This window comes from Clarias gariepinus, chromosome 25, assembly GCF_024256425.1.
Source record: "Clarias gariepinus isolate MV-2021 ecotype Netherlands chromosome 25, CGAR_prim_01v2, whole genome shotgun sequence".
Lineage (NCBI taxonomy): Eukaryota > Metazoa > Chordata > Actinopteri > Siluriformes > Clariidae > Clarias > Clarias gariepinus.
In genome coordinates this window covers 1,702,415-1,725,809 of record NC_071124.1, presented here as the reverse complement: position 1 = coordinate 1,725,809, position 23,395 = coordinate 1,702,415, and the positions used below count along the sequence as shown (strand labels likewise).

At 39.3% G+C, this 23,395-nt stretch overlaps 1 protein-coding gene across 1 annotated transcript; it reads left to right on the top strand.

The window, feature by feature from the left end:
* The first annotated feature begins 2,416 nt into the window (after positions 1–2,416).
* Positions 2,417–16,768, top strand: crispld1b (cysteine-rich secretory protein LCCL domain containing 1b). The gene is made up of 15 exons (XM_053486614.1): positions 2,417–2,484; positions 3,273–3,581; positions 6,375–6,493; positions 8,816–8,948; positions 9,537–9,652; positions 9,772–9,872; positions 10,162–10,353; positions 11,396–11,456; positions 11,532–11,598; positions 12,559–12,689; positions 12,792–12,835; positions 12,932–13,004; positions 13,122–13,191; positions 14,216–14,349; positions 14,810–16,768. The coding sequence occupies exons 2-15, from the start codon at positions 3,330–3,332 to the stop codon at positions 14,859–14,861; spliced, it is 1,545 nt and encodes a 514-aa protein (XP_053342589.1). The 5' UTR covers positions 2,417–2,484; positions 3,273–3,329; the 3' UTR covers positions 14,862–16,768.
* The last annotated feature ends 6,627 nt before the right edge of the window (positions 16,769–23,395 follow it).

The following is a 23,395-nucleotide window of genomic DNA, read 5'->3' as shown; positions in this document are numbered from 1 at the left end:
AAAGATCTATTTTCTCTCTCTGTATCAGCCTGTTGTTATGTGTCGGTTCATTCGTTCTATTTTTACTTTACAGCAGTGAGTTAGTTAGCATGCGCTCACACAAGCGATAAAACAGTCTTTCCGTTAATGTGTGTGTGTGTGTGTGTGTGTGTGTGAAAAACTCAAATAACAGAGGAAGAAGGGTTACTGTGTAAGATGAAAAGAGGTGAGGGCCTATTCGTCCTCTCCTCTTACTTTTGATTCACACAGACAAACACACACACACACACACACACACACACAAAGCGCCTGCACGCATAAATGAAAACACTTATCTGTTGGGATTTATTTATTCACTTTTTTGTAAAGGTTAAAGTTCAGATTAATTTGTTTTAGTTTTTGTTTATATTTTGTGTTAATTATTTTTATGTATTTATTTTTCTGGGCTGTGGAACTAATAATTAAAGTTTCCATTATTTCTAATGGGAAAATTAGCTTTGGTTTACGGGTATTTTAAAATAATCCAACGTTCCACTATGCTTTCAAAAAACACTTTAATCATCTTTTTAACTTATGACTAAAAATATTTTTAATCTCACTATATATACAGTATATGGGTCATTGACGGATAAGACTTTTTAATAGGCCAATTTTAAAATACCAAAAATATGGATATGTTTGGCCATTTTCTAAACATTTGGAATGTAGTGTACACATGCCTTTATAAAGAAAAGTAAAAAAATGGTCATTTTAGTGTTTTTACACTTAAGTTAATAAAACATAGCCTTAAAAAAGTCATCTGGGGCAACCGTAATATATCTCAGAATTCACATTTTTATGTATCATTAAGACTAGTTGAACTCATATCAGTAAGTAGATAAACTGATAAAGAAAGATAAACTTTAGTCCCTTTCATTTTATGAAAACCATTATTTCACAAGTTTATTCTATAATATCAGAGTCTCCTTCATTATCCAGTTAAAATAAATGTTTATCCCTATAAAAGGAATGGAAAATGGCTGAATTTAGAAAAAAAAAGATAAAATATACAAATAATTATACTTAAACAATTAACTCTATGTATATAATTGATGTATAGAATATGAAAACTACAAATATAGGACATATATCTATCATTTAAAACATTTAGCAGTGGTCGCCCCACATGATACTCGGTCGCCCCATATGATGTTTTCAAGTTTACTCAAGTATAACAGGCTAACTGTTAGCCTCAGAAACCAAACTAGCTTCTTCTAGTGACAAAGCACTATCAAATTTATCATCAAAATATAGATTTGTGGAAAAAAATTATAATTCACAGTTTTGGGGTGGTCGCCCCACATGATGACCAAAAGTGACTACGACATCACAGCCGTTAAAAAACAGCTTTTTCTTACTATATGAGAGAGACTGATTTACTATACAGTTGTTTCCAGGGGGTCTTCACTTGTGTCTGGCGGATGCAGTATCCCATCCTTGAGATGTTTTTTAAAATAAAGGTCCCAAAATTGTGGTTTGTTGATGGTCGCCCCGGATAAAATGGATAGAATCAACATAATTCGGACAACATTCGTTTGTATATCATGATAGAAATATATGAGCAAATGCTTTATAGTTTTGTCAATGGATGTAAAACATGTTTAAAATTATGCCAACTAGGAAAAGGGATATATTTAAGTTGATTTAAAGTGTTTTTAAACCAGTTGTCCTAACTAAAGTCAAGGCCGGACGGTCGCCCCATATGGTGTTTTGACACTTCGGATAGCAGAAAAATGATGAAAAACTTAAAAATTTGGAGAAGTTAGAGTGGTTTAGTAGGTAAAGAAGGTATAACAAGTAGATGAGAAATTTTTATGTATTTTATAGTTTTTTCTGCAAAATAAAATTAACCCGGACATAAAAAGGGGGCGTCACGTCATTGACCCATATATATATACAGTATACACACACACACACACATACACACACACACACACACACACACACATACACACACACATACACACACATATATATATATATATATATATATATATATATTTTTTTTTTAATATTCTATCACATAATCTATCAGTATATACATATATATTAATATCTAACTATAATTAGATGTTAGATTAATACTCAGGTGATTTTTTAAAATATTTTGTCAGGTTAAATATTATAAGTTTATTCTATAGATATATTAATGAAGAGAAATCGCGCGGTTTATATCGTCAGCAGTCACGTGGGAGTTGAGTTGAAGTCAATCCTGTACTTCAGAAGGAAAGGTGTGGATAGGTGTTACGGCTCAGGGGGCGGGGCTTAGAGCTGAAAACCCCGCCCAGGTCCATATAAGAAGTTGCGTCTGCGCTCCCGGCTCCGGTGCGCGCGCGGATCAGCGGAGCTCGAGCGTGTGTGAACGCAGTGAAGTCAGTGTGAGTGTGTGAGTGAGAGCGAGACCGACACACACACACACACACACACACACATGTAGAAGTAAGGAAGTCTCCGCGGTGCATTAAGGTCAGTTAATAACGTCTGATTGTTTCCATGGTTAAAGCTGGGCTGTGATGTGTACCTCCGCGCATGCGCAAAAGAACAATGAGATGAAAAAAAGTAATTATATATTATAATATTAATGAGTTATATGTCTGAGTGCAGTCAGCTTTATCTCAGTGTTTAATGTGAGTTGTATATTCATGCATGTTATTAATGTAATATTGCATGTGCATGTGATTTATCGTTATGGCGACTTGGTGGCTTAGTGGTTAGAACTGTCGCCTCTTGCACCTCCAGGCTCCGGGTTCGATTGTGTGCATGATAGTTTGCATGTTCTCGCTGTTCTTGGTGGGTTTCCTCCAGGCACTCTGGTTTCCTCCCACAGTCCAAAGACCTGCAGATTAGTCTAATTGGCGTTTCCAATTCACCCCTAGTGTGTGTGTGAGTGTGTGTGTGTGTGCCCTGCGATGGATTGGCACCCTGAGATAGGCTCCAGGCCCCCGCGACCCTGTACGCTGGATAAAGCGGTACAGTGAGTGATGAGTGAGTGACTGATTTGTTATGAAGAGCTTTATTATAAAGCTTGTGCAAGAAATGCTGAAACGGCTTTTCTGACAGAGAATGCCTTACTGGAGAAAGTTTGGAAAAATAATTCAGTCTTTAATCTCTGCTAACACTCCATGAAAGGTCTTGAGTTGAACCAGGTGTGTTTAAACTCTCATGCTGAGAAACTGGATGGAAATGTAACCTTATGAGAGATTAAAAAGAAATAAAATAACGTATCACTTTATCATCTCGCTTTGCGTTTACAGGTGAAGAAGAGATTTTATCGTGTACCGGGTTTATTGTCTCTGTGGTTTTATCTGGAAATGAAGCCACACAGCCTCATAAGTGCCGTGCTGCTCCTGGTCTGCGTCCAGAGTGCGTTGGCTATGTTCATCCCTAATGGCACACACCTGGAAGCCATGATGGAGAAGTACATGGATAAGGAGGACTCGTGGTGGGAATCCAGGCCGAGGGGCAAAAGGGCGATCTCGCACAGCGACATGCAGCTCATCCTCGACCTTCACAACAAGCTCAGGGGTCAGGTTTATCCTCCTGCATCCAACATGGAGTACATGGTGAGATCTAGTTAATAAGAGTTGCACCATCATCTCCAAAAAAACACAGAGTTCAGTCTGAGCTGGAGGTCAATAGCAGCATTGAGGATGAGCTATAAATTTCTCCTTCATGTTTGCCTGAAGATTACACCTGTCCAAATCCGTGCATCAGTTTCTCACTGCCATAGTGGAGGTAAAAAAAAATCTTAAACCATGTACAGGTTTGTGGTCGACTGCAAACAGTTTAGTTCAGCTGGAAGGCAGCAGCGCTATCGTTCCCTTATTGCCCCCTTCACTCAAACCTCAACTCGCCTGCTGCTGCTGGCCTCCAGCCAAAGCTCCTGTTTCTTCTGGTTTCTTGCTGTAATAGTGACTTTTCAGGAAATAACATACAGGAGTTTTCAAAATATTTTTTTCAGCACTTGCATTCCAGGGCAGTTGAAGTTAAAAGAGTCAGTCACTATTTCTCAGATCAGTCAAGTAACAAGCATTCCTGTTAGAAGTGTTTCAGGTAGACATCTCCGAGGTACAAAAAAAATCCATTGAGATCTATCAGCTGGAGATCTTCCATTTTAAGATCTTCTAGTTGGAGATCTTCTGGTTAGAAATCTTTCAGATATTGGTGTTCTAGTGGGAAATCTTTCAGTTAGTATGATCTTTCAGTTAAAAATCTTTCAGATGGCGATCTTCCATTTGGCGATCTTCCAGTTAGTGATCTACTAGTCGGAGATCTCCCCTCCAGTGATCTTCCGATTAGAAATCTTTCAGATAGAAAAATATGCAATATGTCCATGCAGTTAGAGATCTTCCAGATAGAGATCTACTGATCTGAGTTTATCTAACTAGTGATCAGCCACTATTTAGAGTAACATCCAGGTATAAAAACCCTACAGTTAGTAGTTGTATAAACTTGAGAGTTTTGACTTAGAGAACATCCAGTTGGAGGTCATCAAGTTAAGGTGAGGATCAGTCAGATCTGTAAGTCAGTGGCATCGCTGTGGTTGTTGAGCCATGATGTGCTGAGAGCCATCATATCTGGCTGTGTGATTAATGATTTATTCTGTTCCACCCTGACGCCACCCTGGCATCATCTCCAAAAACACACAGAGTTCAGTCTGAGCTGGAGGTCAATAGCAGCATTGAGGATGAGCTATAAATCTCTCCTTCATGTTTGCCTGAAGATTACACCTGTACAATCCGTGCATCAGTTTCTCACTGCCATAGTTGAGGTGAAAAAAAAATCTTGAACCATGTACAGGTTTGTGGTCAACAGTTTAGTCCAGCTGGAAGGCAGCAGCGCCATCGTTCCCTTATTGGACCCTTCACTCAAACCTCAACTCGCCTGCTGCTGCTGCTGGCCTCCAGCCAAAGCTCCTGTTTCTTCTGGCTGTTTCTCAGTTCCCAGAGTAGTAGTGGACCTTCAGCAAATATGAGTCTTAGATGATTTGTCCAGCAAAGTGCAGTTGGCAACAGTGGAGACGAAAACTCGCTCTGAGGTCAAAGGTCAAAAGTTTATGTTCAGAGATCAAATTTTAAACCAAATATAGGGGAAAGGATTTCATGATGTCTGACAGGTGCAATGTCAGTCAGGGAGAAAGAGGCGTGGCGTTTGTGCCTGTCAATCTCGCGGGAGGAGGCGTGGCCTCTGTGCCTGTCAGTCTCAGTGAACGAGGCGTGTCTGTTTTTGTTTTGTAGTTAATAGATATAAAAGTAAAGTAAATGCGTAGTATATACTGTATATTAAGTGGTGTAATATAAACTAAGAGAGTTCACAAAGTAAAAAAAAAAGCCCTGACCTAACAGAAACCCCTCCCACCAGCTAACCACCCCGCCCCCTCCCCACCCATCAGCTGTGTTTTTAAAGCCGGCTTTCTCAGACCTGCAGAGTGTAATCTGTTCATCTCCGGAGCCGAGCAGAACACTGTGGTTCTGTGTGTGGCCCCCCAAAGAGCAGAGCAACAATAACCCACTGGCTGCCCCAAAGACTTCTGGGTAATTACTCTGCACAGGAAGCAGTGGAGGTCACGAAGGGTTCATGTTTCAGCTGGAATGAACTCTAAAGTCAGGACTCGGTCGTAATGAGGAATTACAGCAAGTGAGCGGTGGCAGAAAGCCAGAGTCAGGTAACAGAAGTGCCACGAGGCGGAGCGTGAAATAGGACGAGCGGCTTGCAGCGTTGCACTCAGGTTGAGATTCTGCATGCTTGTGGTGAAGATAATCACAGGCCAGCAGCCAACACGGCTAAGTTTATGCAGGTTTATTGCTGCTGAACTACACACGTGTTCATCTATTTCTGGAAAGTTTTTTCCCGACTTTCCCTTATTCGCATGAAGTTGTGCGGAACTTGTTTAATGCAACATGTTTTACTGAAACAGGTAAAAAAAATAAGAATTACTGGATTTAAAGAATGGCCATTTCATAAACATGCACATGGAACAGATCAGCATCCACAATCAGGTTTAAGTGCACATTAGTAGGTTTCATGTTCTGTAGATGAACGAAGCACCAGTGGGCACAGTTTACAGAGGGGAAACGTCAGAGCTTTTACACAGAGCTCTTTGTCCACGTACACATTATAGCTGCTAAGCCATGATCTGATGTGTAGAGGATCAGCGAGGCATAATGAGCAATCAGCCATGAAGTGACGCACAGGAGCAAAAATACAACAATTTGACAATACCTTACCATACAGAGAAAAACCTTTAAACTTTATTCACCTTTTATTTCATGATGTGTTCACTGGAGATCCAAGTATAATGGGTCTAACAAGTTGTACAACTGTGTGTGTGTGTGTGTGTGTGTGTGTGGTCTCAGGTGTGGGACACCGAGTTGGAGCGCAGTGCAGAGGACTGGGCTCACGAGTGTCAGTGGCGGCACGGCCCATCTCACCTGCTCACGCAGATCGGACAGAACCTGGGGGCGCACTGGGGCAGGTGAGCTTTAGCTCGTGTATAAAACACTCCGGGCTTTTCAAATTGTGATAACGCAGTGTAAGAAATACTTTATTCTCAAATATTCACAGAAATATTCATCTGTTAATTGTAGAGATGGGGGAAAAATTGATTCAGTTGTGTATGTAAGTGATTTTATTTGCCAATACATGTACAGTAACCCCAGAGTGACCCCACAATTATTTACTTTTAATTATATTTTTTCATTTATATACATTTGGTTTGAGGTGGTAAAATGTTGCAGTTCCTCTATCCTCCTGCTGGTGGTGCTCTAAACTATTCACACATTGACAGGCAGCACAGCATCCTGTATGATAGGAGTGAATTATTTGCTACGTTTCTATAAAATGGTAACATTTGTAAAAATGATTATCGAACCGGTATATTTATAAAATCGTTATAAACATAACTGGTACAGAGACAGAGTCACTGTACCAGTTACAGAGTCACTGTACCTGGTACAGAGACAGAGTGACACAGTAGAGCATATATATAGGATGTTATCTATTCTAACACATTGCATAGTATCTAGCACAATCATGCAGTTGGTATATAGTATGTTAAAGCATATTAACTGTATATGATATGAAAACATTTTACAGTATAATGTACTGTAGTATAGTATCTGTGAAATTGACTGTGTAGTGCAGTGCAGTGTGTATGTAGTTTTATACAATATAATACAATAAAGGAGACTTAATGAATAGTGTAGGATTAGCAGTCATAGTCTATAAGAAAAAAATGTCGTATAGTGTTGGATGGTGCAGTGCAATACTGTGATGTATAGAGTCGTATAGTATAGAGTAGTATAGTACAGTATAGTATAGTGCAATCCAGTGGTGTATAGTATAGTAGTACAACACTACTTAGTTGTGTAAGGTATAGTATAGTATAGTATAGTATAGTATAGTATAGTATAGTATAGTAGAGTGCAATCCAGTGTTGTATAGTATAGTAGTACAACACTACTTAGTTGCGTAAGGTATAGTAAAGTATAGTGCAATCCAGTGGTGTATAGTATAGTAGTACAACACTACTTAGTTGCGTAAGGTATAGTATAGTATAGTATAGTATAGTGCAATCCAGTGTTGTATAGTATAGTAGTACAACACTACTTAGTTGCGTAAGGTATAGTATAGTATAGTATAGTATAGTATAGTGCAATCCAGTGGTGTATAGTATAGTAGTACAACACTACTTAGTTGCGTAAGGTATAGTATAGTATAGTATAGTATAGTGCAATCCAGTGGTGTATAGTATAGTAGTACAACACTACTTAGCTGCGTAAGGTATAGTATAGTATTGTATAGTATAGTGCAATCCAGTGGTGTATAGTATAGTAGTACAACACTACTTAGTTGCATAAGGTATAGTATAGTATAGTATTGTATAGTATAGTATAGTGCAATCCAGTGGTGTATAGTATAGTAGTACAACACTACTTAGTTGCGTAAGGTATACTATAGTATAGTATTGTATAGTATAGTATAGTGCAATCCAGTGGTGTATAGTATAGTAATACAACACTACTTAGTTGCGTAAGGTATAGTATAGTATTGTATAGTATAGTGCAATCCAATGGTGTATAGTATAGTAGTACAACACTACTTAGTTGCGTAAGGTATAGTATAGTATAGTATTGTATAGTGCAATCCAGTGGTGTATAGTATAGTAGTACAACACTACTTAGTTGCGTAAGGTATAGTATAGTATAGTATAGTATAGTGCAATCCAGTGGTGTATAGTATAGTAGTACAACACTACTTAGTTGCGTAAGGTATAGTATAGTATAGTATAGTATGTTGAAAAACTGTGTTGTATGGTATAGTCCAGTATAGAGTATTATAGTATAGTAATGTATAGCACATTACATTGATATAATATAATACTGTATAGTGTAATATGGAATATATTTCAGTAATGTGTTGTGTGGTTGGTGTAGTATAGACTAGCATAGCAAAGTATAGTGTATTATAGTATGGTGTATATAGTATGTATAGAACATTACATAACTGTACAGTATTCTATGGTGAAAATAAAGTGTGGTATGGGATTGTGTAAGATACAATATAAGATACTGTGTTGTCTGGTATGGTGTAGTATAGTATAGTATAGCATAGTATAGTGCAGTATTGTGTTGGATAGTATAGTACTGTGTATGTGTATGGTGTAGTATAGTTCAGTATAGTGGAGTACATCGTGGTACAATGGTGTTTAGTAAAATACACAGTAGTATGTTGCATGATGTTTTTGTGAATCTGTGATTAAAGGGATTATAAATCTGTCTAATTTTATTTTTTATAGAGAGCGACCTCCGACCTTTCATGTGCAGGCGTGGTATGATGAAGTTCAGCACTTCAGCTTCCCCTATCCCCAGGAGTGTAACCCCTACTGTCCATACAGGTGCTCCGGGCCTGTCTGTACACACTACACACAGGTACACACACACACTTACACACACACACAGGGTGGTGGAGTGTATTCTCTAAAAACTGGAGAGCAGAAATGAGTGTAGTCAGTTTGCCGTCCGTTCCCTTTTATACAGCAGTAGAATGTTGGTATAAAGTGTGTGATGCTGGAGGTTCGGGTGTTTTTATCATCTGAACTATAGTGTAATTATGGACAAAATAGCGAAAAGGACCCCCCCCCCCCACCCCTGGTTATGTTACCCATCACTGTGTAATATACAGTATTTAATGTCTTTTTTTATTTTTAGCTTCTGTTCTAACAGTTCAGTCGAAGCTGCTTGTTTGTCCCCAAAACTTTTTTTTTTTTTTTTTTTTACCTAAACCCCTCCTTTGTGTACTGTATATAATAGCTCAAACACTTCATCTGCCGATCTAAGCATGATTTAACACACTTAACCAATCATGGTGTCCGATGTGAGAAAAGTGTTAAAATGGATATACTGTAACCTCTGGGTTATAACATCATGCCTTTCGCTCCAGTCAGTTTTGTGCGTTACTCAGTGGGAATGATTATAGTCACATGACTGTTAACAAACTGGACTGGTTTCTGTTTGCAGTTGGTTTGGGCCACCAGCAGTAAAATCGGCTGTGCCATCAACGTCTGTTATAACATGAACGTCTGGGGGATGATCTGGGCCAAAGCCGTCTATCTAGTGTGTAATTACTCACCACCGTAAGTACCGTAAACCCCCCGACTGGGTTTCAGTGATACACTTCATTATCAGAACTCACACAATTATTACAAACTAAAAGTGTTTTATTGTAGCTGAAGTGCTGTTGTGGTGATGTTAGGGGGAACTGGTGGGGTCACGCGCCGTATAAACATGGCCGGCCGTGTTCAGCGTGTCCGCCCAGCTACGGCGGAGGCTGCAGGGACAACCTCTGCTATAAAGGTACCGCCAGTTGTTCGTATTACACCTTCTGTATTATTACTCTGAAGTTAGTACCTGAGGATTTAATTATAATCCAGTATTAAACTGAGTGTTAAATAATTATAAATATAAATAAATAATGTGGAATCAACACTTGTATAAATATTTAATAATATAAGATTAAATATAATTTAGTGTTAATGAGTATTTGAATTGCTCCTTCATTTGGACCTGTTGCTGTTCTGACCGCAGTGGGTGTTGACTCGTGATTATTTATGATTTATGATTGTTTATATATTTATATTATTAGATGATGGAAGTCAGAGATATTTCGGCCCCGAGCCAGAGGAGAGTAACTACATTGAGCCAGAGCCATCGCACAGCCAGTCATTACCACCTGCTGATCACTCGCACACACCAACACCAGCACCAAGGCCAGCGTCAACACCGTCACGTAACCGCGGCCTGGACAGGAACGAGATCGTCAGTACTGAGCAAATGTGTATGTGCTTCCATCCACGCTCAGTGTACAGTGGACTGTTAACTCTAAACACTTTTACTATGAAATGTTTAAAGTCAGGTTGAATTAAATCCTCCACTAAGATTTTAAGCAAGAATTTTATAGAACATAATAGAAAAGTTAAGAATTGGAGTGATTTTAGTGCATGCTCTTAAGAAACAGCTGAAAATCTGAGTGGAAAAATCGAATTATGTGTAAAATGCGACATTGTAAAGCGACAAAGCAGCTTTACAGGAATAGAAATTCTGGATGTAAATGAAAAACATTTGTCCCTAATGAGCAACTAGACGTGATGGTACTGAATAAAAAAAGCTTCTTCAGAACCTTCAAAGGAACCAGGGTTAAAAGGGAACGATCCTGATTTGGATGATAATGATACTAAACTATGATGATAATAAACTAACATGAAGTCATATCATGAACCCTTGTTAAGGTTACCAAATATTCACTGATGGTGATTATAGAGACTACAGAAATCTGTCTGCAGTCACACTGATTCTGGTGGATCAAATGCAGTCCAATCCATCTTCATGTGTCCTAAGTGGAACCCAGCAGTGAGTGTTTTCTGATGTGATGAGAACAACAAGCCAAAAGTAGGGCATCAGACTGGATTGGACATGAGGGCTCCCCCTGGGATGTAAAGCAACCAGTCACTTCACCGTCAACAAACCTGAGTGGTCAGTGAGAGTGGGGAGGACAGCATCTAAACATACCAGTTCACCATAATACTCTACGTCCATGAGTCCCCCAGATCTGCTCCTTTACCCAATACAAATCTATTTACAAAAATGCTTGGCTAAATGAATAGGTTAGACTTAAACACTGTGACCGAATCCTGAACGTTAATTGAAAGGCTGTTCCAATGGTCCTTTCAATTTCGGGTGTATACGAGTTACCAACAAATAGCCTGCACCTTTTGATCCAAGTTCCTGTTTATGCAAGCTTTTCCCACAACCATACTTACAAACAGTTCCTGTCAGATGTCCGGTCAGTCAGATGTATTCTGTCTCATCCTATTTTGCAGCTCAGCAGGTGGAGTGTGATGTAAAGTTACGAGATCGGTGTAAAGGAACCACCTGTAACAGGTAAACACTTTACTTTGTAACATCTCCCTCACTCGCTGGCATTTCTTAAGCAAGTAACTTTCTTTTTATGAACAGGTATGAATGTCCACCTGGCTGCTTATACAACTACGGAAAAGTGTTGGGATCGGGATACTATGAAGTGGTACGTGATTTAAACTGCACTCATGTTTGTTCCACACAGTCACATTCCATTATCACCAAATTAGAACAATGAGGAACAGGAAGTCAGATTGCAGTGATGGACAACTGTGATTAATATTTACAGTATTTATAGCTCATTAACAGAGAATTAACACCGAGACAATAGAGACATGTTTAAAGGTGGAACAGTAGAGACTGTTTGGATTCTGATTGGTCATGCACATCATTACATTTCTTCTTGCATTACTTAATTTAAATACATTTTATATTTTTAAATACATTTATTTTTATTTAAAATCTATAACAGCAGCTCTGACATTATTGTTTAAAACATTTACATTTAAAAAAGTTGGTAACTTTCAGAAGAAGGGACTTAAATGTAAACAAAACGTTAAATGTTTGAACATTTAACAGTTTCTAATAAATAATTCACCCTTGGTTTGCTCATCAGAGAAATTTTATTCATTCATCTCTAAACAATTATTTTTTAAAAAATTTAAAAAAAAAGATATCACAACATCCACAATGTTTTAGAAGTTTATTACAATAATGAAACACTGGCATGTTGCCTAGGCCTGGCATCACAGATCTAATTCCAGCCAAGAAAAACTTTTCATTTAGAAAAATCACATTGCGGTATTATGACACATGTTGTGATTGTGAATTAAACTATTTAATGTAGCATTTAGTAAGTTACATTAAATAGCTACATAGGAAATAATGGCAAAAAAGAAACTGTCAACAGAATGTTATCCAAATAAATAATAAATTGCGACTTTTTGTGATCAGATAATTGCTAATTGCTAATTGTTTTTATGTGATTAATTGTTCATCACTCATTCAAGCTAAACAGCAGGAACTGAGACTACACTCAGTGGATAAAAGATATAGAAGCATGTATAATGTTAATACAATAATCTTTTACAAATACATTTACAGCTAATGATTCTGTTTCATTCAGCAATCGAGTATCTGTGGTGCCGGTTTGCACGCCGGGATTATAGATGATGACGGAGGCTGGCTGGACATCACTAGAGTTGGGAGACGAACACGTTTCACAGAGTCCTACCAAAATGGAGTTCAGACGTTGGCGTGAGTCTCCGAGCTGCTCAGCTCCATTAACGTCTCACTGACACACTGAGGAAAAGCATTCAGTTCTGACTTTTTAATTTTCTTCATTTGATTTCTTTGTAGGAAAGATCAGAGTGCTAATGCCTTCACTGTGTCCAAGGTACCAGGTCAGTACACGTGACGTTAACGTAACCAAACTAAAACTAGCTTGTGAACAAACATCAGAGCAGAATCTGTTAGGAGTTTTATCTTTTCTTCCACAGTAAAAGCGGTTTCCTGTGACATGACGGTGGCTGAATATTGTCCTTTCAAAAAGCCCGTCACACACTGTCCAAGGTTACTGACTTTAATCTGACTTTCTTTAGATAATGCATGCACAGATAATTAGAATCAGTTATGCGTGTTATTAATGACCTCTTCTTTTAAATCTATCAATCAATTTTAAATTTTCAGGTTGTATTGTCCTCGTAATTGCCTGTACAACAGCCACGCCCGTGTGATCGGGACCCGATACTATGCAGATGTAAGTTGTTTTTTTTTTTATGCATATACTGTACTGTAATACCCTAATCATTTGAACATTTTCTCTTTTCACATAAAACAGAAAAGAAATTATTTGGAAATTATTGAACTTTTATTTACATAAGATACAAATGAAAGAAATCTAAATTAAACAAAAAACAGATTTTTACATATTTTGTTTTGATAATGTGTAACCTCAACTCGAGCCCTTAAAACAGGTGGGAAAAATGTCACCGATTTACAGAAAATACCTAGTAAACGTAGGGTTAAGTACCAAGGAGCTTCTGGGAGAAAAATTCTGGAAAAGTTTTAATCAGGGTTTAAAGGTGTAATTTGGGTTTTTAATGTCTGTCTTATATCAAAATTGAGGTGCATATATATCACATTACCATAGGACTTTGGTCATTATATGTTTTCAGTTTTGCCCTACAGTACCGAACTGTAGGTTTGTCATCCTGCACATGAGTACAGTGTTAGTGGAGCCAATCTCCACAACCCTCATTTCATGCAACAATGTGTTTAATATTGCGTAACAATGAAAGATAACATCTCAGTTTAGCTCAGTGGGACTGCAGAAGCTTTCTATGAGTCTCAGCTGAACGTTGGAACGCATTGTTGCATGGAACGAGGGTTATGGAATTTGGCCCCAATTAATTATGAGAAACTTCTCACTTGGTGTACAGAGCAGAAAAATGTATAACAACCAAGACCTATGGTAATGTCCTTCTATGCACCTCAATTTTAAGACGGACTTGAAAAGCATTAATCGGAGAAGCAACCAAGAAGGACAGTCTCGGTATGCTTTTCCCACCCAGAGGTTTGTACGAAGGTTAAACTTTTAAATGCTGAATCTCCAGCACACCGCCACACATGAGGTGGCCTGACGTATGATGTATGCTTTGAAGATGCACTCATTATACTCTTTAAACATTTATATTTTAATATTCATTTATTCAGAGCTGTTGTTTTTTCTACAGGGCTGAATCTCTCTTTCTCTTTTACTCCATGTGTCTTTTTTTAAACAGACCTCCAGTATTTGTCGTGCTGCGCTTCACGCTGGTGTGATTCAGAATGACTCGGGTGGATATCTGGACGTGATGCCGGTGGAGAAGAGGCGGCACTATAGCGGCTCAAACCAGAACAGCATCACATCAGAGAGGTAGAGTCTGCCTTGTTCCCGAAAAACCACAAACTCCGCTGTCCTGTTACAAAATCTTCACCCTATCAGTGATTTCTAATCGGTTTATTATGAGTGGAGCGGGCACCGTTACTGATACCATAACATATCAGAGCGAGCGCATTAGAATAAACCTGCACTACTATCAGTGTGAGCTGCTGTTATAGAGAATTAATCAGCACAGTGCTGTAGGACATTGTGAGCAAGCAATTACAAAGCGGATGACTGGAACTTTGTGCCAATGATGTCATGCTGGTTTCAGTCAGACATTAAATCAGCTGATTTAGTTTCATTTAAATTGTGGCCGAGGTAAAGCTCATAGATTTGAGGAGGATTAAAGGACCACCCAGAGTACGGGGTTTACTGACTAGAGTCATAAAGCATGTAAATGGCGTGTGTGTGAAACCAAATGAACAGCCATTATTCTTCTTCCTCCCTCCAGCTTGCGGAATCCCACAGGAGGAAAAGCGTTCAGAGTTTTCGCGGTGATCTGAAACCTCAGTCCAAGGACACACGCCGTAACGGAGCAGAGCGTCCAACAATAACAGCGTCCCTCACGCTGAGCTCAAACATCTCCAAACGGACACAAAAAAGACAGTAGCGTCAGACATACGGCTAATCGAGCAGCAGCGGACTTCAGCTTTGTGTACATGTTCTGTATAATATCATGATGTAAATGATTCTTTAAATGTTTCTGCAGATTCCAGGTGGTCATTTCTTCTTTGTCCCGTTTTCACATTAACATTCTGCCTTCTGCCACATGTATGTTAGCCACCAAGTAAAAGCGTGACTCGTGCTAGCAAACTGCCAGTGCTAGCATGAACAAACGCAAGATTAATTGGTTAATAACAGTTTGTAGTTAATAGTGTCGCTAACACCTCATACAATAAGCAATTTTTAGTCAGCATTTAATACAGCTGTTAGGTTAAATACTTGTTAATGTACTTAGCACTTAGCACCTAATTTAGGCTAAACATGTATAGCGGTGACTAGTGTTACTGGAAAAATTACAAGCTTTTTTAAATAGCTAAGCTAATTGACTAAAAAAAACTGTGCTGGGGTTTCTCATTTGGAATATTTTAATAATTCTCATGCCATAATTGAAAAAGTTGTGCTGCTTCTTTTAATCGGCTAAGCGTTCATACAGTAGCGTCTGAAAAATATAGCAACAACTTCTGTGATCTTGCAATCACTAAATACACAAGTTTAAGTAGGTAAATGTTACAAGAGTAGCAAGACTGCGAGAGCTTCTACGTAATAAGCTAATGTTAGCAAGGCGTTGTGTATACTGTACGTCCCCGGCTAAAGCTCATATTTTTAAATCAGAAATTGCTCATTTGACGGAAATGCTGCTTTGCATGGTGGAGTGAACTGTGTGGCTCGGGCATGTTTAAAGTCACTTCTCTACAGATGAAATTAAAAACTCCTGATCCAGGAGCCAAATCGTTTAATTCGTTATCCTTATAAAACCCAATCAGGACAGGTAGACCCACATGTTCATGACGACGGGACAGGAAATCAGCATGGCCTCTTTGGACCTCTGGACTTTTGTCTTCTTTTGTTAACACATTATCGTTTTTTTATTTTGTAAGGGTTGTCTATCTGTACATAAAGATTTCAGTTACATTCGGTTAGTTTGTCGTGTTATGCTAACTGGGTTGCCAGTTTATTAGGTATATCTACATTGTCTTGATTATCTGCTCAGTGCTGCCCCCTTTTGATTAATGAACATCGTGTAGAGAGGTGCCAACTTTAACATTAGTGCAAAACAACAGGTCGTACGCAGTCCTTTTAGAGTGTAGATGAAACCTGACAAACCGGAAACTCAGTGTGTGTTTGTGTGTATATATATATATAGTACAGCATATACTGAATAAGACTTAAGACATGTTTTTTTTTTTTTTACCTTGTACGAGGTTACGACTTTATGATAAAGTTTTTATTTTTGTACTTTTTCATATCGCTCTGCCGCAGTAGAGTTCGACCTGGCAGGCCAGGAAATATCGCTCAGCACTCTGAAAATATTCTGATCATTTCCCATGAGAGGAGTGCGAGTGTATGTGTGTGTGTGTATGTGTGTGTGTGTGTGTGTAAAAGGAGGATGGGGAACTGACAGTGAAAAGCTACTATAAGTATTTATTATTCATCCGTGCTGAATAAAGCCATTGGCCATGTGCAGATATTTCCATCTTTATAACACAATAACTAAAAGACTCTGATTCGTTAATAGTGCAGTATTACTCTACATTATATACAATCATGTTTAAACATGAATAAAGAGTGTAAAAAGAGCAGATACTTGAACAAAAACACAATATCCTGAAGATGAATAAAGATTAAACTGTATATCTGATGTATGTTTAGTAGAACATTAACTGCATATTACAATATATTCCATTTCCATAAAAAAGTTTTTAAAAAATTGCTGTTAAAATACAATATATATATATATATATCAGATGTTAATATTGTAATAAACTCCATAAGAATCCGTTATGAGGTCACGTCTACGCATCAGTCACTCAGGCTTTAATATCGAACCCCAATAATCCACCCGCAGAGGAATGTCTTACTTTATCACTCAAATAAATGGCAATATGATCAAAGCCGATTCTCTGTGTGTGTGTGTGTGTGTGTGTGTATAAAACTGAGCTGCTTTGTGCTTTATTTATTTCACTCTGGAACTCGGCCGAGGTGCAAAATGAAAAACTGAAAGCTGATCACACCTCAAAACACTCGCACACAAAGATGGCCATTGTGATCATCCGTGTGTGTGTGTGTGTGTGTGACTTCTCCTCACCCTCGTTTCCTACCGCTCCTCCATGAGAGGCCGCTTCCTGCTGAGCTCTAATCTGAGCTTTTTCTAAAATTAATCTTAACAGAATATTATTATTATTATTATTATTATTATTAATAAATAATATTCTTTTATTTTATTTGAATTTAATCCTGGAGTAATTTATTACGTCTAAACTAAATATGCCTTCAAGCAATAAGGTTTTATGAAAGTTTAACGATCACTGACTTTAATTCGTGTATTTATTACAATGCTAGTTTATAATGCAACTTGTTTACTGTTATGCTAGTTCATGTATTAGCTTGTTAACTATAGCGCTAGTTTGCTTTTGTATGTTGTCTGCTTGTCTGAATATTACAAACATATTGTGTGTGATATGTTTAACACTCAGTGATGGACTGGAACCCCTTCCATGGTGTACCCCGCCTGGTGCCCTAAGTCTCCTAGGATAGTCTCCAGGGCCCCCGTGACCCTGTGTACAGGATCATGTGTAATGAAGATTAATGAAATGAATGAATGTTTAGTGCTGCTTTGTTTTTTTTACCCATATTTTTTTTTTTTTGCTACGTATTCATTGCTACGAAATATCACCAAAAAAGAAAACAGAAACAAAAACCATAAGGCTGTGAGACCACACCCAAAGCATTTAAGCCAAGGTAATGAAAACAGAACATCACACACTCTCTTCTTGAAATCATTAGCATTGACCTTTAATCAAAATAATCCCAGGTATGTGAAGAAAATGTTTTGTGTGTGTGTGTGTGTGTGTGTGTGTGTGTTTTGCTGGTGTATGCGTAAAGGTCTCAGCTTGGTTCTCAAGCTTCAGGAACCCTGACATGGTGCCTCTCCGGCAGGCTCCAGATGTTTATGAGCGTTTGTTATTGTCATGCGATCCTGAGGAAAGGTCCAGATCTCCGTAGAGAAGAGGCATGCATCAGAGCTGTGTCAAAATTCACATACAGGTGAGCGCGCAGGTCACACGGCTGGGAAACGACTCAGAAGCAACGGAGCAACGGGAACATGGCGACAGCCGACACACACGTACACACACCCACACACTGCTCTAGCTTTAGCCCACTTCACACATGCAGGTTTCACACACTTCTGCTGTTTTAACTCGCTTATCACGGCGTGGTTCAGGCCGCTGCCAAACGGTTCTACTTCAAAGATCACAGTTACCATGGTTACATTCTAATTTACATGCTATTTACTGTCATGATAGATTATAAGCCAGTCTTTTTACTATTATGCTAGTTCTATTCTTTGTCTTAAGCTTTTACATATAAAGTTTGTACATTAACCCATTTCCCATCACAGTGCTGAATAACTTGTTTACTATGATGCTAGTTTTCTATCATGCTGGTTTAACACGGTAATTTGTGAAAAGCCTGGTAATGCTAGTTTGTGATTAGCATGTTTACTATAATGCTAATTTGGCTGCTAGCTTATTTACCGTCTCTATCATTTTTTTGAGAATACATGCTTGTGTAATGAATATTTTACATGATAAACGTTTTAGGAGCCATGTTTCGCGCCCGTTAATATGGCTTCGCACTTCAACAAAAGATTTCTGATTTGTGGGGAATCAGCGGAGCGGGAGTTAGTTTGAGGTGACGTGTAAAGATAAAAGCAGAACTGGGAATTAAAATCGACCTTGAACGTGTTTGCTAGCTTGAACAGGCTACGGTAGTACAATTATCATAAAGGTAAGTATTTCTCAGTCCGGTACATTCCAGTTTGGTGTGTGCTTCACGCTAATCTATTGTAATGTGCTGTTATTCTGAGTCATTGTTGATCTTAGCATGTCGCACCCCTGAAATTATGCCTTTCTGATTACACACACTGACCAACATGTGTTTGACATTTTTTCCTCGTTTGCTTCTGGCCTGCAGCTGGAAATACGTATAGACCACATAGAATGTGTATTCATATACAGTCCTGCATTTGTGTGTGTGTGTGTATGATGTATATGCGGGTCAGCAATGACTACCTTGGTGTAAACTTTATTTTCTCTCGCTCCCACGCCGAGGTTTAATGAACACGATTCTGACATGCATTCAGCGCTGCGGTGGGGCTTCTCCCCGCTCTGCTGGGATTCGTAATGATAACGGGGTTATAAGTGTATACACACACACACACACACATTGACCTGCACCACACAAATAGTACATCTATTTGAGGATGGTTGTTTTCTTTTACTTTTTTTCTTTTTTTTTTAATTCAACCGCGACCTAAACTTGGCAAAAATGAGACGGATTCCCGTGAGGAGGAACAACAGGAAACGAGCGGCTGTAAAACTGAGATTAGACGTTACGGGACTAATTTTAGTGATGTCTCCTGTCCAGGTGATGTGTGATTATTATACGTGTATCTCACTTATTGCTCCTGAAAAGTCTGCTTGCTAGCAGTGAGGGAGCTGTATTTGGGGGATATTAATCAAGTGGAATTAGTTTCTCGTTCTCTGTAGGTTTGGACTTGGCGGTTATTTGCTTGGAGAGTGCTGTCGCAGGCAAAACGCGCAAATCCTTAAAGGATTCTTTAGTCATGAGTTAAACTCACTTAACCCCAGATCACAGAGCAGTGGTGGCCCAGCGCTGGCGATATTTTTATCTGGCCTACATACAGTGATGAACTCATCAGAATCTCGCAGCCAAAACACAAAACTCCACGTAATGAGACCGCACCGTACACTCGGAGCGCTTTCGGTCAAACTGAGATCATCAGACCCACGATGCACCATTCCTCTACCTGATAAGCATGCTTCTGATGCTATTACCACACGCTGGGGCCAGTCCTCATGTCACTGGGTGTTGATTCATTCTCTAAATTAGCAGATTTTATATTAATGTGCTCACTCTGATACTTTATGGTTGCTACAGCAACGGCTTATTCACTAAGAGTTGGAGACTTCCTTTTTATCTTTTTTTAGTTACATATAATGTTTTGAAACAATTTAGTTTCTCTTCTTATTTACGTTATAGCAGCTCCAAACATGAAGTGTAAACTCCTCTGTCGGGTTACAAACTGACACTGGAGACTCCTTCCATACAAATTACTTAAACCACACGCATCCTTACAGAAAACTCCAACCTTCCTGTGAACGAGCTACTCGAGGAAATCAGAGCGAGGACAATAACATAAACCGGCATTACAGTCCGGGCTGCTGTTACAGAAACTTAATCAACACCTTCTGACCAATCAAAGCGCAGAACAGAGCAGGGTTATAAGACATGAGAGAGGGGTAATTATACTGTAGCACAGTGTGAGAGTACAGTATGAGTGTGACCTGTAGTGTAAAATACTCTCTCTCTCTCTCTCTCTCTCTCGCACCCAAATGTTTCCTCGCAGCCCCAAACTTCCCCCTTCAACGCTCCTGGAAGAATCTTTGCAAAATTTTCCACGAGGCTAAAAACGGTGTCCTGAAACCTGGCAAAGACCCCCGGTGCCCACCTGTCGCTGAACCCAGCATATATATATATGTGTGTGTGTGTGTGTGTGTATGTGTATGCATACTGTAATGCATACACACACACACACCACATACCTATTTCCAGAGTAATATTTATAAACATAATTAAATCAGAAAATCCAATTTATTATGAGTGCATGGTGCGCTGCCTAAAATCACAGCACTGACGCTCGGACGCCAAGGAGCCGAGGAGATGAGATGGCGACTCGAGGAGAGAGTGATTTATCCGAATGAATCATGAGGAGGAAAAAGCAGACGTACGATGAAGTACAGACTCACTTACTGCACCCACATGTGTATATACATATATACATACAATCAGATAAACAAATGAATAAATAAACATATAGACACCTCACACACAGATCTTCAATCAGTCAATGTTCATGACTTTGCACACACTGCCCTCCGCTGGCCTTACTCGTCCTCCTGCTGGGAAAAAAACAACAACCTCTAATGGTTTCCATCATGTTATTAGAATCAGTCTAATGGTTTCCACTGCATTCTTTAGATTTTACTAAAGAACACTCGACTGATTTTTTAAAAAGAAATAAATAATTCTGTGATTTTCTTTCAGACTCTTTCACCATCTAAGATCCCCGTGTGTCCTGTAACAGACTTGGTGACAGAGTGTGTTCTCTCCCACAGTGTGTGTCCTCTCTCTGGCTATACCGTATGTGCAGCCGTGCTGTGAGTTTGCCGTCATCCTATTGGTGGATTGTGAACGACCGTCATGGCAGCGCCCGTGCTTACAGAGTTTAAAAACTACTTTCTCACATGGATATAGACTTTGTCACACTTTGTCATCAGTTGGAGCAGCGCTAAACTTTGCATTACGCAGTCTAAGAAGAATTTTTACGAATTTTGTGCGAGACAGCACGATTCGGCTTCCCAGAAGTGTGTTAAATTTCTGCAGATCATCAAATTAACTTTGTTTTCTCCCTGAGGTTTTATTAAACACATTACGCAACCTGAGTGTTTTGTTTTTACGCACACAAACACACACATATACACGCGCATGCACACACACGTCTCTGGTGATTAACCGAGTGTTACACTAAAATGAGATCAAAGATAAAGACAAAGTGTACTATTTACGCTTGTGTGTGTGTGTGTGTTTTACCCCTGATGACTCTGAAGCCTAACTGCACACACAACCCCAGCGCACATCCCCGGTGTTTATGTGGTACCAGGTTGTGTGTGTGTAAACAAAGCCAGAGGCTACTTATAGTCTCCACGACTTAGCGAAAGTGGCTCACAGGGCCACGGTCTTTCCCAAATCACGTCATCTCTGACCTTTCTGCTGTTTGGAGAAGGTGTTTGATTTCCCCTGCTCTCTTTTCTCCAGCCGCAGAAGCAGCGACGGCTGTAAAAGAGCGCCTTTGTCCCGGTCGGATCGAGGCCAAACCGCAAGCGAGCAGCACAGGACCAGCCGCGCGCTCCTCATCCTCACCTGGCTTAAATTAAAGCTGTCAAAGGAAATCAAGCAGCTGATTTAAAAAGGGGAGATGATTATAAACCGCGGGGTTGTGGCCTAGCAAATAGCGAATGGTTAAACCAACACGCTCAGGGTTTATTACCTGAGCTGCGAGGCTAATGTTGCGAACAATGACAGGAAGGTAAAGAGCTTACGGATAAAGACAAGCTGGTGAGGGAAATATAAATGAATAAATCTACACTGTCTGGACAAAAAAAATTAAATCACCACCTGAATGTAACAAGCGAATAGTTAAGAGGCTTCGGCTGGATCATTACTGCAGTGATTAACGCAGTTCAGCTGCAACAAGTCATTTAACCTTAACTGATGCAGCTTCTCACACATCCATGTGACACATCCTGTGGGCGCGGCAGAGATGTTCCTTTGTTTCAGAAGCGTCAAATTATTGTTCTGCATCAAGCAAAGAAAACAGCTAAAGAGATTGCAGAAACTACTGGGATAGTGGTGACCCATCTTCATCATCGAGGAGGATCTTGAACCTTTATGAGCGTGACGGGAGTTCACCTTACTTCTTAGAAAAATCAAATTATAAAAAAAAATATATCAGAATTTACGGCTAAGTTTAATAGCGGAAGGAAAAGCATTTCCATCCCACAATATAATGAGAACTCAAGAGATTGGAACTAAACAGCTGTGTAGCCTTAAGAAAACGACTTTTCAGTGCAGCTAATCAGAAAAAAGGCTTCAGTTTGCTAGGGAGCAAAAGAATGGACTTTGGAGTGATGGAAAAAGATCATGTGGTCTTCTGAGTCCAAATTTACCCTGTTCAGAGAGAAGGGCGTGTCAGGGTAAGAAGAAAGGTGGATGAAATGATGCCACCCAGGACCTAGGGCATGGAGGATGAAACCTCTGGAGACAGTGTTATGATCTGGGGTTTGTCAGTTACTCAGGTCTAGACTCAGTAACGTTATGGGGCAAAATGAAGTCAGCTGACCACCTGAATGTACTGAATCACCAGAGGATCATATCTATGGGGGCTTTATGGGGACAATGATCCCTGGATTTATTGGGCTCAAATTGTAAAAGAGTGATTCGAGGACCATGAGACATCACAGAGACATAAAAGACATAACGAGTCCAGACCTTAACCCCAGTGAAGATCTTTGGGACATGCCGGAGAAGGCTTTACACAGCAGTCCAACTCAAGATCTTGGAGAGAAATGAATGTAGTGACATTGCATCAGCTTATCACAACAATGCCACGGCTGTAATCATAGCATAAGGCAGTTTGATGAAATATTAAAATGTGTGTGCTTTTTTGGGG

What these genes read in the sequence shown, in the direction of transcription:
- crispld1b (XM_053486614.1), top strand. Translation starts at nt 3,330, where the DNA reads ATGAAGCCACACAGCCTCATAAGTGCCGTGCTGCTCCTGGTCTGCGTC. An exon ending in TCTGTACACACTACACACAG is followed by an intron (nt 8,949 to 9,536) that starts GTACACACACAC and finishes TTCTGTTTGCAG; the next exon opens with TTGGTTTGGGCCACCAGCAG. An exon ending in CCCGTCACACACTGTCCAAG is followed by an intron (nt 13,005 to 13,121) that starts GTTACTGACTTT and finishes TTAAATTTTCAG; the next exon opens with GTTGTATTGTCCTCGTAATT.